The sequence below is a fragment of the Nelumbo nucifera genome, chromosome 6, assembly GCF_055504915.1.
Source record: "Nelumbo nucifera cultivar China Antique chromosome 6, China Antique-T2T, whole genome shotgun sequence".
Taxonomy (NCBI): domain Eukaryota; kingdom Viridiplantae; phylum Streptophyta; class Magnoliopsida; order Proteales; family Nelumbonaceae; genus Nelumbo; species Nelumbo nucifera.
In genome coordinates, this window is record NC_142654.1 from 36997802 (window position 1) to 37011796 (window position 13995).

The 13995-nt window shown below is 35.6% G+C and overlaps 1 protein-coding gene across 1 annotated transcript; it reads right to left on the minus strand.

The window, feature by feature from the left end:
• Positions 1 to 1554: 1554 nt before the first annotated feature.
• LOC104608790 (LIM domain-containing protein PLIM2a) lies at positions 1555 to 3566 on the minus strand. Its single transcript, XM_010274874.2, has 5 exons — positions 3274 to 3566; positions 2753 to 2852; positions 2628 to 2653; positions 2408 to 2497; positions 1555 to 2144 (listed from the first exon to the last, which is right to left on the minus strand). Exons 1-5 carry the CDS (start codon positions 3406 to 3408, stop codon positions 1893 to 1895), a joined length of 603 nt encoding a protein of 200 aa, XP_010273176.1. The 5' UTR covers positions 3409 to 3566; the 3' UTR covers positions 1555 to 1892.
• Between the last annotated feature and the right edge of the window lie 10429 nt (positions 3567 to 13995).

Below are 13995 nucleotides of genomic sequence, written 5' to 3' on the forward strand. Positions count from 1 at the left end.
TATGTGATGTCTATTTGAATAATTTTTTTGATTTGAGAATATTATTGATTCACTTGTAGGCCCATTGTTCATTTAAATAGGGGAAAAAACATCTAAATTAAAATAGAAAATGTTCATTTGAATAGGGAAAATTTCGAATTTCTTTTATTAGGTCAGGCTTCGGGCTCGGGCTCGGGCCCAAGTTGTAGGTCCGTTGGTCGAGCCGGACTCGGCCTCGGGCCTAACATTTTTCTGTTAATAAAGAGTCAAAGCCCGGCCTGACCCGGCCCATGAACAGGTCTAGTTGCAAGTAGACCCCCTCTAGTAGAATCTTCTAAAAAAATGCATGAAAATGTCTAAAATACCCATGCTTTTACTTCTAACAAAAATGTTTATTTTCCAAATTTTCTCTTCATATATATCACTACCCCAAACCCTTCCAATCTCTTTTTTCTGAAATTTATTTGGTTTTCAAATTTTTCCTTTATATCAACCACTCAAATGTAAAGTTGCAACTTTAATTTCTCTTTGTTTTTGTTGTTCACAAAATTCGTATTGTTTTTTGTTTTTATTGTTCATAAAGTTTGTATTATTTTTATTTTTCCATAAAAACCAGCTTCAATAATAACTATAAGGTATTTTGGACGTTTTCATGCCTTTACTCGAGGGACTCTACTTGAAATTGTTTTAGAAAGTTCAGGGTTTCACCAATTTACCTTTTTTTCTTTTTTTTTTTTTTTGTCAGCGCTCCTGTATGTGATGGGTATGTATTTTACTATTTTTTTCTCAAGTATGATCAAAGAGATGGGGAGGGGAGATGTACTTTTTTTTCTTCTGTCATCTCATGTATGTGATGGGTACTTAGGTAGGGTTGTAATCGGTTCAGACTTGGATCGGATGCAGTAAAATCTGTGTCCGATCTAACTACTGAAAACCTGCACCCGAATCTGATATGAAATCCAAACAGATTTAAAGACTTAGATTTGAATCCAAATTCTAATGGACTCAGATAGGATTTGAATTTAATCCGGTTCTACTTTAAATTTTTTAAAATACCAGAAAAATTAAAACTTAATTATTAAATAAATGTTTTCTTGATTTGTACGAAAACCAACTGTTAGGGAAAACACCATTTTTAATGTTTCTCCTAACACTTGGTTGTTTATTTATTATTGAGCTTATGTGATGCCTAATGATGTTTAATGGTACATAACTGTCAAACAATATCATATAAACATCACTTTCTTGTTTTTCAAGATAAAAATAGTACGCCCACGATACTAAGCAGCTAGAAAAATATAAAACTACAAAACGTCTGCTTTCTTGATCTAAACAAAATAAAATTTCTAATTAAAGAAAAAAACTATTACTCAATATAGCACAAAACTTACTATTCAATACGTTAAGACAACATAAGTGATCCACCACAACAACGTCCAGTTAGTGTTAAATAAATAGGCAAATGTTCTTGCATCCTTCAAGATCAGGGCAGGTAAAGAAATTAGTGGGAATAAGGCTTGGTCTACGTGGATGATGAAAGCACGTTTCAAGATGGACCACATCTTTTAGGTAAAATTAATAAGAAAAAACTGTGGAAATTAAATTATTATTTGATCTTAATTTGAATGTGTACATTGTCAAGATACTTGAAAGAAAAATTACATAAAAATTTATTTTTCTTTTACCATGCATTAGTTTCATATGAATAACATATAGAACATCTTATATCCGCTTACAAATCCAAAATATAAGCTTGAAAAACCAATTAAACAAAAATTCATTCATAATAGAAGAAAAATATGGGAGCATTGGAGATCCCAAATTCAGAGAGCCTAGTCTGTCTCCAGAGAACCATCTCCATCTCCAAAGATGGAAAAACAACCAAAAAGTATGGCACGTCTTGATGGCTGCTCCTATGATTCTTCTGCTTCTGCTTCTGCTTCTCCCTCTCCTTCAGCTTTTCCTTCTCCATCTGTTTGAGCAGAATTTTTCTTAACTGCCGTGATGACATGATTGTAGCTTCCCTTCTCCTTGAACAACTGAGCAAAATGGTGCTTGCAGTACAAAATTCCATCCAATGCAGCATAGTTTGAAGGTGTAAGAGAGCAACCTCCATGAGAGCACTTAAAGCATGACTTATGATAAGATTCACCCTCCACGGTCACCTGTCATAATTTTTACTTAATCATTAATATTTCCTTTTAAATTACCTATAATTTGTTTGGTTCAGACACGAATTAAAATGAGAATTGAAATCAGCCGGAATGGGATTTCATTTCCAAAGAAAGGAGAAGGAATGGCCATTCCCTCAAAATGGAGGAATGCCATTCTATCAGGATTTCCATTCTCCCATCCAAAGAGGCCAAAGACCCTCCAATCTCTGAGAAACAGAATCGAGAATGCTAACAAGGCTTTTGATATTGTATACCTTCTCTAGTGGATAGGCAGTTTTATGGCAAGTGGCACATTTGTCTTGAGTCCCACAGAACATTGAGGATAATTTGCTAGGGGCCTTGGACTGTAATACAGAGTTAATAAAATTAATAACATCAGAAATCTTCAGTGAAAAATATTTATCAACAACCAACGAAATATTTCATTTATTTTCAATGGATCATGCAACAAACAAACAAAGAACTAAGTAGTACCCCGTCACTTGGCTTCTCAGACTTTCCTGATGGAGATCCAAAATCACACGTCATTAGCTCAACAAAAAATGAATATTGAGAGAGAGAGAGAGAGAGAGAGAGAGAGAGAGAGAGAGAAATGTGACCTGTTTGGAAATTTTTACTGAAATTTCCACTCTCCTTGAAGAGTTGTTCAAAGTGAGGCTTGCAGTAGAGGACCCCATCCAGGGAAGAGTAATTGCTCATCTGCATGAAAAATATTAATTAGGTTGCATTTGGAAACCGTATGGGAGTGGAATCATTTCATTTGGTTTCTGAGCATTTCAAAACATCCCAAACAAAAAAAAGAGAAGAATAATGAAAGCATTAATCCATTTCAATCCAAGGTCCTATATATTTTAGATGTGTTCATATCTAGTAATTAATTTCAGAGTCGATGGTTACCCAGAAACAATTTTCAAATAAAGAGAAATTAATACAAGACCTCCAAACCTAATCGAAAGAACAGAAAATCCTTCCAGTTTCTCTGTTTTTTTATTTTTTTTCTGCGGGGTTTGCCCCATCAAATGTTAGTCCTCTGCATCAAACTCAATATCGAACTGGTCTATGAGCTTTACATATTTTCTTCATCAAATGTAAAATGAAGCTAAGAATCAATGAGGCATACCACAAGAGTTCCTTTGCAGTGACTGCACTTGAAGCAGGATTTGTGATAGGCAACTCCATCAGCAGACAACAAATCCACCACATAAACAGTCTTATCACAAGCCTTGCATTTCTGCAGCGTCCCACTGAACGCCATCTTCTCTTTGAAATTAAGATCCCAAACAAGACAAAGAAAATCACAAAGGATGGAAGAACTCCGAACTGAGCAAAATTTCGAATGTGAATTTGAATGAATGTTTTCGGAGTTCTTATCTTTATCTTCGAAACTGAGATAGGACAAATCGTGTGGATAGACCTAATCCATAACGATTTAAATCAGCTTATAACGGAGCTTGGGGTTCGCTTTCTGCGATACAACACCAGGTAGATTACAGTCTAATTTGGATGAATGAATGGACACGTTATTGAAATTCCGATGCTGTAGGAAAACATTGAAGAGATTCTGAAGTCTGATTTGGATGAATGCATGGACACGTTATTGAAATTCCGATGGTGAAGGAAAACATGGAAGAGATTCTGACCGAGTTCAGGAGAAATAGTCGAAGGAGAGATTGCAAGGAGATAGAGATGGACAACTAGTTTGCTATTCTTAAGTTGGTAGTTGGGTTCGTTATTTCACGTAAGACGCCTGAAATTAATGGTACATCTGTTTTGAGTTTTTCAGCCCAACGATTGAAGGAGAGAAAAGGTCATCGTTTCAGCTCGGTCCGGCCGGAAATTCCAGGCTTCGGCGTTGGTTTTGTCTTTAGGCTCAGCATGCAAATATTTAAACACCAGTGGGACCCAGGATTTGTAGGAATGCAATGTTGTTTGAAATAATTAATCTTCACTTTAATATTCTCTTATTAAAATAATTTAGTAATTTGGATTAATTATATTAATAATTTTTAATAAAAATAATAAGGCAGTGTTAATTACTTAATAAAATAGTTATTTCTTTCATATTATTTGTTAGTGTTCTATTTTATTTGTTTTATTTTATTAATGATTAAATGATACCTTATAATTTTTGTTATTATTATTTAAATATTAGTAAATATATAAAATTAGGTGATAGTCATAATTAAATTAATCTAAGCGCGAGGTCGAGGTTCAAGACTCTGCATTGGGCTTTGATTGATCCTCAGCCCAACCCATGCATGCATTATTTTTGGGTTTTTAACTATTTTTAGATAAAAATTATTAATATTCAAGTTGAAGGATCTATGTGGGATGGCCTACCCCATTGTACAACCTAATGAACCAAATAAAATAAAATAAAAGATCTCGGGCCAGATTTTGATAGTGCATTAATAGCTTTTAGGGTTGCCTTGCCTGGCCCGACCCACACCCCAAGCATAATAATATTTGTTTGGACCACATTTTAATTATAAAACTATGATTTTTTTACAAACTAATTTTTTTTTTTAATTTTAATCTAGTATAAAAAACATATAAAAATTTCTATCTATACAACGTAAAATTTGTTATCTAAATATATATGTATATAACTTCCAGGTCGAGCTTAAGTGTTGCTTAGCTTGGGCCCTGCCTACTAGGACTATCAATGGACTTTGAAAGTCCAATACCCAATTCTACTCCAAATCTAATTATCCTAAATTTGGATGTTATAACTTGAATCCAATTAATAATTAGATCGGATGTGGATTTAACCCCATTCGATGCAACTAAAATCCAAGTCTAATAAAAAAATACTATTTTATGTATATATGTAGTATAATTATGTATACATATAGATATTATGTATAATTATATATAAAATTTATATTAATGAATTTAATATTTTATATTTATATACATTTATTATACATATACACTTATGCATGCAATGTTGTGTACCCAACCTTACATAGCTCAAGCAGTAAGTGTAGTGAGTAGATATCAATTGAACCCAAAACCCGGGCACTAGATTATTGTAAAGAATATATTAAAATACCTCCGAAGAACAAAGGACTATTATCTTATCTTTGAAGGAAGTTAATTGCAATTAGTTGGGTATATCGATGTTGGCTTCTAGTCAAACCTAGATAATAGAAAGTCTTCATTTACATTCATCTTTCTGCTAGGGTCAGGAAATATTAGTTAGAAGAGTAGTACGCAAGGGAGGATTCCACAACAAAGGCCGAATACATTGCCATGAATGAAGCTTCTAAGGAAGCTATTTGAATGAAGAAATTCATCCAAGAGCTTGGAGTTGTAACCATCATAGAATTTCCCATCCCCTTGCTATGTGACAACACAAGAGTTATTGCTCAAGCTAAGGAGTCTAAAACACACTCAAAGTCAAAGCACATAAAACATAAGTATCACATAATCTGAAAGATCATATCACATAGAAATATAGAGATTCAAAAGGTAATTTTAGTGAAAAATGTGACAAACCCATTGATAAAGCCACTAATGTAGAAGGTGTTTGAGCAACACATGAACAACATGGGAATATGGCTTATACTAGATTGGACCTGAGTGCAAGTGGGAGCTATTAGACAGTGTGTATGCCCTCAACTCTAATTGATGTACTATACATATCTTTGTTATAAATAGAAAAAATTTATTTCATGTGCCATGAGTTTGTTCTTAGGGATGGAAATTTCTACCCTACCCAGTGGGTATCCACCCCTACCCTCCCTGACAGGGCGGGGATTTTTGCTTAAATGACGGGTTTTGGGGCGGGTATGGGTGTTACGATTCTACAACCCATGCGGGTATCGGTACGATGCAGTATTATGCTAAACCCGACCCTCCCCAACTTGTATATTATTGGAAAGCATATAAACTTTATGTACTAGGTGTTGAATGTAATAATATTTTGGCTTTTATGTGAAAAATAATTGATAGTTTATGTATTTTCTGTATTTCTTAATTAAATAATTAGAAATATTGATGTTTATTTGTGTTATTTTACTTATTTATTGCTTATATATGACAAGAAATAATAGGAAATTAGATGTGGGTTTTAAACCCAACCTGCCCCTACCCTTAAATGCGGGGAGGGTTTTGCACTTTCATGTGTAGGGAAAGTTTTGCTCTTTCATGTGCAAGGAGGGTTTGGATTCTCAAAATACAATCTAATACGGGTTTTGGGGTGGGTACGGGTTGAGAGGTTTAGGGAGACGAGTAGGGTCTAGAATTTACAAAACCTTCACCAAACCTACCCTGTTTCCTTCTCTATTTGTTCTGCTAAATCACCTCTTAGTTCATATTAGTATTATGTATGAGACTATATAGTTATTGCAATATGGACTTAAATGTCCACAACCAATGGATAAACTTGGGGAGTCTATCCTAATAACATTGTCATTCTCACGTTGCCCAAGGTAGTGGACCAAAAAGTCAATTACTTGGGTTATGACCTAAGGTGTGAGCATGAGTGTTTACAAGAATCATTGAACTACACCAAACCTAGTGTGTTTCTTGACTATGTGACAGGTAGAATATTGGGTATTACTTTTAATCTCTAGACTTGATATTGGTATCAAGTTGAGTATCAAATTTGTCTACCTTTGACATGCCAATCAATGAGATCCTTCTAAAGTCAAATATTTGGGTATATTGGGTATTCGTAGATGGTTCAACTGATAATCAATGTGATAGGATTCGCTACTCTGTTAAGATATGGAAAATACTTTGTGCAACTCCTTCTTTGGATACCTAAATATATTGACAATAAGATTATCTAAATCCTCTATAAAAGATCCACTAGTATTGGAAGTTGGGCACTATGTCATAGAGACAAAGGGAAAAAGCCTTTCCCCATCCAAAAAAACAATGTGGAGTTAAGTATTGTCAGTAAAAAGATTACTTACAAGTAATAGATTAAGTTGTATTAACTTGATTATTACATAATGGGCTAAACCGATGGGACTTGGGCTTTTAAAATGGTAAGGTCACAATTGTTAAGTGTTTAGCCACTTAGGTTGATTAATGTTAAGTGGCAAACCCACTAGCTCAAGTATTGAGAACATGTGACTTAATGTTGGTTCTCTCATTAGTTGTGGGTTACATGCCATACAAGCCTAGATATCCCAATATTAAAGTGATTTTCAGAAATTAATGATCGTTTAAGGAGGGGAATCTTGTAATTCTCCCTTATCTATAAATAGGGTTCAAAACATGATGATCAGACCATGCATGTTCTCCCCATCATTACTAAATTTGGCCTACATATCGTGAGAGAATAAAGTAGGGTTTTGTAACCCATTAAATCAAACCTAGACAAAAACCATTAGAGAGTGATTTTGTAAGAAATTTGAGTGGAAAATCCACTCCAACTCATAACAAAAGTGTCACCTTTCTTGTTGGAATTTCTAGAAATTGCATTGTGACTGTAAACGCATAACTGCACCATCTTCAATTTGTTGCAGATATTCTTGGGATGATCTGAGCTTGGGTGTGAACTATCACTTTGATATCTGTATTTGTGAACATAAATATCAGGTATAACTCATTCTTAATGATCACTGGAGTTTTTGCATATAATGATCATTAGATTATCATCTTTCAAAAATGATCTCTGGAGGGAAAATTCCAAACTATCAAGGGTAAATCTCCATTGTTAGAGAATTTGTGAGTAGAGGATAGGCAGGCATAACAAGTGTAGATTTTCCCGTTGGACCGGAAGGTTGCATATCTTAGTCTCAACCAATAAAGATGCTGAATAAGGCTAACAAAGAAAAGGAATACAAGATTAATTCTATCACCGACCAAGGAGTATATCCCACATGGAGTGGTTATTGGTTGGAAGTCTTCGATGTTCCACCCATCGCTGCATCAAGCACCTCTTCAATCAACTATAAGGAGCCAAAATCAAGGGATATCAAATTCAAGTTGTGACTAAAAAGTAGAACTTGTTAGCGCACCGCACGCACCGCCTGGCAGCGTGCAACACGCACCGCCCGGCAGCACACACAGCCCGACAACGCGCAACACGCACCGCCATCCAAACGCAGCACGCACCTCACGGCAGCAGCACTGCAAGGCGCGCACACCACCCGACAGCAGCAATAGGGTAGGGCCCACATGACAGCTCATCAGGGTGGGCCCACACTTATCTTACCACATCAGCGCTGCCCACCAACTCGCCGCCAGCTACACCGTTCCTTATCCCTTATCCCTTATCTTATCTTATCCTTATCTTATCTTATCTTAAGATTGTGTTACTATTAGGAGTAGGTAATTAGGAGTTTGAGTTCAAGTTGGAGTTTGAGTTTAATTAGGAATTTTCTTCCGTAATCTCCTATTTAAGGAGCCACAAATTGAAATAGAGGCATTCAGTTTTCCAGTCAAGAAAAGAGTGAGGAAAGTTCGGGTGATCTCTTGGACAAATCACCCCAAGGGAGAATTCGGGTGGTCTCTTGGACAAATCACCCATTCAGTTTCCGCAATAGGGTCTGCATGCAAGGGAAAACAGGGCTTTCTCACCATGGACCGACCCATGACGAGATCCTACAGCGGGCCCATAACAGGGTAATCTAGAAAACATAGGCAGTCATTATAGTATTGATGACCCATGACTATCCACTTCTTCAAAAAGGGGAGATAGAGTGATTGTAAAATGAACACCTCAGTATCTATGTATGCCAAAGTCTGTGTTCCATAAACAAATTTTCAAATATTCTTGAACTCTCTTGAAGAAATCTACCTTCCTTCAAAATTTTCCATATGTACTTTGATTGGTTAATATATATTATCATGAAACAAGGATATCTAACGAAAAAACAAGAGGTCATACGTGCCCTAGCCCAATGAAAGCATTGGATCTTAGGAGCTAGATTGGTTACCTCTACTCCTAAAACAATTATTTGCTACATCTTTATTGTAAATTTATGTTCCCCAACAATTATAAGTTGCCCGAATTAAATATTAAACAGAACAAAGGGAGTAAAATTTAAACATTCTTCAAATTGTACAAATAAAAATAGCTTGTCACAACCAAAGATACTAGATATGGTAGATCTGTTTATATTTGATTGATTATGAATTTATGTTTCCAACTACAATCATATTATGGTTAATTATGAATGTATGCTGTTAAATGTTTGATTATGAATGTTTGATTACCTCTATCTCTATATATTCGAAATTGCTCAAACATTTATGATTGCTATTTGTGAAAGAAATGAAAATTTTAGCCCATGAGATAAAGGATAAGAAAAGGGGAATTGATTCAATATGTCCCGGTAACAAGCCAAAAGATGCTTGTTAGAGCTGAGACATGGGAATTTAGAACTTTTCCAAATTTAGTTGGCACATATGTTTTGGGCACTCTCCAACTAATCTGTATATCCTCTCATCATGGTTATATATGCATGTGTTTTTATGAGAAGGAAGAGAGAGAAAATGATGTCATGATTTAAGAAATGCATCCATAAAAGGGGGAGTTTTAAAATTCAAAACCCCCAAAGCATCACATAGCACAAACCATGCAGAACTCAAAGAAAGAGAGAATGGTGCCAAGGACTAAAAGAGGCATCCATGGAAGGAAGAGCTTCAAAATTTAAATCCCCAAAACATATTACTGCTTAAAACATATGAATGTGTTGGAAGGATTAGAAACCAGATTAAACATGGATGAACCAGGCTTTGTGGCTGGTTGAATTTTTAAAATTTTTCTAACCCCACCTAGGAGCTAATTATCCAGTAATTTTGGCTTTGTTTGGCATCAATTCTGAAAAATCTTATTCTCAAATTCCATCCAGAAAATAATAGATTCTCAGAATTCTCATCCAAAGAATTTTGTAGATGCATTTGGCACATCCGTCTAATTCTTGTTTCTTGGAATCAAAATCTCACATTTTACTACACCTAGATCAGGTCATTTTTAATTCAACCAAAAAAAGTGGAAACAACTCAAAAGAGATCACTATTATAGAGTACAAATTTGAAACCCCCTTCCTTTCAACAACTTCATTCATCAAACAAGATAAATCAAAATGTTTACAATCAACTCTCTTTCACAAATGCAAGCTAGAGTGTGTGGGATAATTGGTTGTCTTACTAGTACCAAAACCCAATAAAGTTGTCCCACAAGGGTGCAACAATGGCGAACACAACTAGCAAAACAATTTGGATTCTGTAATTGGATGGAGACACATTCATGCTCTTCTCCAGCAAAGATGTTGGCAGTGGATGTGGATAGCGACTTTCATGTTGTCGTAGTAGGATCCTTTGCCATTGATGAAGTAGCATGTCTTGGTGGTATTGAGTGGAACGACATCTCTATTTGTGTCGGTGGTCCAATTGTGGACCGGATCATTTTCATTGCAAATTCATTTGGTTCTTGTTATTGTTAGATAGTGTATGCCCTTATCTCCAATCCTATTGATGTATAGATACATTTATTGTAAATGAATAAAAGTACATTATTTTTTCATGTTGATATTGGTATTTTTCTATGTAATTGCCACTTAAATTAGACAATTATGAGACTCATGTTAGTTGAGAATGTTCTTAGCTGTTGGATAGACTTGGGGAGTTTATCCTGCCAAGGCATACATTGATGTGCTGCCAAAGAAGTCGGAGTAACTTGTCTCAGCTGCTAGGGTTAGACCCGAAGCACATGCAGTGTGTGTTTGGATGAAACACTAAACCTGGACCATTTTCCAGTTATACCTTAGACCTTGGAGATTGATGGGCAAAACTGGAAAGTTATACATAACCCCTAGACTTGATTATGGTACTGCTATAGGTGTTGTATTGGGCTGTCTTTGATGTGCCAATCAGTAAAATCCATCAAGGGTCAAAACCTAGGTATGTTGGGATAGTCTGAGAATTCATCTGATTGGGTAATCATAGTGATAGGATCAGCCATTTTGTCAAACAAAGTGAATGATAGGGCTTACACTCTCTCTAATGAAAACCTAAACTGCTGGCAGTGGATTTTAATTGTGCTTGAGATTTATTTTTGCAAAATATATTTATATGTGTTTTATGAAAAATGTTTGCAAAAGGTTTTAATTCCTGAGATCCATCCAAGCAGAGAGTGTGACACTGCACCTTGCAGCTAGGGGAGAGGTCATTCCCTGTCGGACAGTGTTTGATCATTATGGGCCAAGAGGTTAAGTCTAAGAGACCATTACAAGGCTGATTATCTGATGGGATTTATCTTACGTAAGTCCATTATCCTTAGATCTTCATAGGATGGCTGAATTCAATGATCATTTAGGTGTAAATGTTGGGCTCATATTGAGCCCATAGTCTCAAGGGTTCACTATGTTTAATAGTAAATTCAGCTAAGCCTTTTCATAGAGGCTGGGCTGAACCTATGTGGACATATGTAAGGTCATTATGGGGTCCCATGCCATACAAATCATGCCTAAGTTAGTCACGCAAAATCTTGGGTCGTGGGCATTTGAAGGAAATGAGCCTAAGGCCCATATAAGATTAAGTAAGTTGGCATGTGCTCTAGGTCAAATCTGGGTTTCGAAATGGGTATGGAGCACTCATCCTCTTAAGAGGATAAGGCTTATCTCTTAATAAATTCCATATCCAAATTAGATTTGAATAATCCCCTAATTTGATTAGGAAAGTGCTCCATAAGGAGATAAAAGAAGAAGAGGGCGAACCAGACTAAAAGACCACTCTCTTGTTTTCTCTTCTTCTCTTTTGTCTTCCAAGAAACCCTATCACAACCTAGGCTTTCAAGGACTGATAGAAATCAATTTTCTTCTGATTTTTGCAAGAAAAATTTAGAGGAATTTCATGCTCACCTTCCCAGTTCAATCCAAGCAGTTGGGTTACAGTTTTGTTGAAAACTGTGTTGCTGAATCAGCTTACCTATACATTGCGCCATCTTTAGTGGAGGTTGGTTTTAGCATTGATTTGAGCGTGAACTTCCACCTTGGAATCTGCGTTTTTGGTATTCGTATCAAGTATAAATTTCCCTCTTTGTTTGGTTTCAAATCTGGTCCGGTTCAACGCAAGACCGATCCTAAAAAATGCAGTTTTTTAAAACATAGGGAATTCAATTCCTAGAAGGATTAGGAAATTTTTGAAATTTCACCCATCCATCTAGCATAGTTTGGCCATCCATATGATGAATCCTAACCCTTCCAACAGTTGTACACAAAAACTGTGAGCAGGGGAAGTGTACGATTGGGTTAATTAATAATGGAATTGCTCGAATCAAAATCACTAATAAGCTAAAAGAAAATGGCCCAGAAAATAGCAATTTTTCATGGATTTTTTTATTTGGAGAGCACAAATTTTCATGGGTGAGTAAATCAATCTTGGACGATTGAATTAAAAACCAGAGCTCTGTGGTGAGACCAAGAGAGCATGAGTTCCAACACATTCTAATTCAAAATAGGATAGCAAGACACCAAACTCTATGGAATTAAAGAATATATATATATAGCAACACATTGAATTAAAAAACTAGAGCTTGATGGTACACGGTTTTGATTCAAAACAAAATAGCTCCAATACATTGAATTAAAAAACCAAAGTTCGACGATACCAAGTTTTGATTCAAAATGGAATAGCAAGATTTGATGCCATGGAATTGCTTCCTTTTATCATTTTAGCAATACCGCCATGGAATTGTTTTCTCAAAAAAATAAAGTATTGAGTATCGAGGGAAGATAGCCATTGAGAGTGAGAGGAAGAAGGAAACTATTTGGTTTAGGGATCTTTTATAAAAGTTTTTTTGTGTATGGTAAATTACTGAAATGCCCCCACTTTCACATGCAAAAGCAGCACACGTGTTCATTAATTTATAAAGGACATAACGAGAATTAAGTGGATGAGATTTTCTCATCCTTAAAAGTGAAAAATATCACTTCAAAGAAATACACCTTGGGATGAAAAATTCCTTTGAAAAACGGATCAATTCTCTGTAATAGGTAAACCCAAACACGATTCTACTCCGAAGAATTGCGAGAATCACTAGAAATGATTCTCTAAAGTGATGCCAACAGGGCCTTTGAAATCTAAAATTTCATAATCGAACTTGCATTGAACTGGACTAGATTTGAAAACCAAATTAAAACTGATTGTACCTGATATGGAGATCACAATGTGCAACTCCCAAAGTGGTAGTTCACGCCCAATATCAATCCCAAAATCAGCCTCCAACTGAAGATGGAACAGTGTGTATGTGAAATTGATTCAGTAACACCATTTAAACAAAAGTGGTTCTTAACTTGCTTGGATCAATGTAGGTATGTGAACCTAATATCTTCTGATATTTTTCTTGTAAAAACATAATAGATAACTAATGAAAACCAATCTCTATCACAACTGGGTCAAATTAGGGTTTCTGGGAAGCAAGGGAGAAGAGAAGTGAACAAGAGATTGGAGAGAACTTGTGAATTTGCCCCTCCCCTCTTAGTCCCTTATATATAACACTCTCCTAAACTAATTAAGAGCTGAACCAAATCAATTTTAGATAAGGATTTTACCTTTAATTGATAAGAATTATTTTCTTAAGAGAATAGGTGCTCTATACCTATATCTATGCCCATTTTCAACCCAAATCACATGACAACTTAAGCTATCATGTGATTTCTTAACTAATCATATTAGTAATGGGCCTTAGATCCATTTTGTTTAATAGTCCACATCCAAAAGTGTTGCATGGCCACTTTGGGCCCGAATATTGTATAACATGGGACCCACAAGGGTCTTACATAAGTCCATAAGTGTTCAGCCCTACCTTTAGAATAAGTTAAGTCAAATTCACTACTCAGGGGCAATGAACCTCTGACCTAATCAGCTTAGGCTC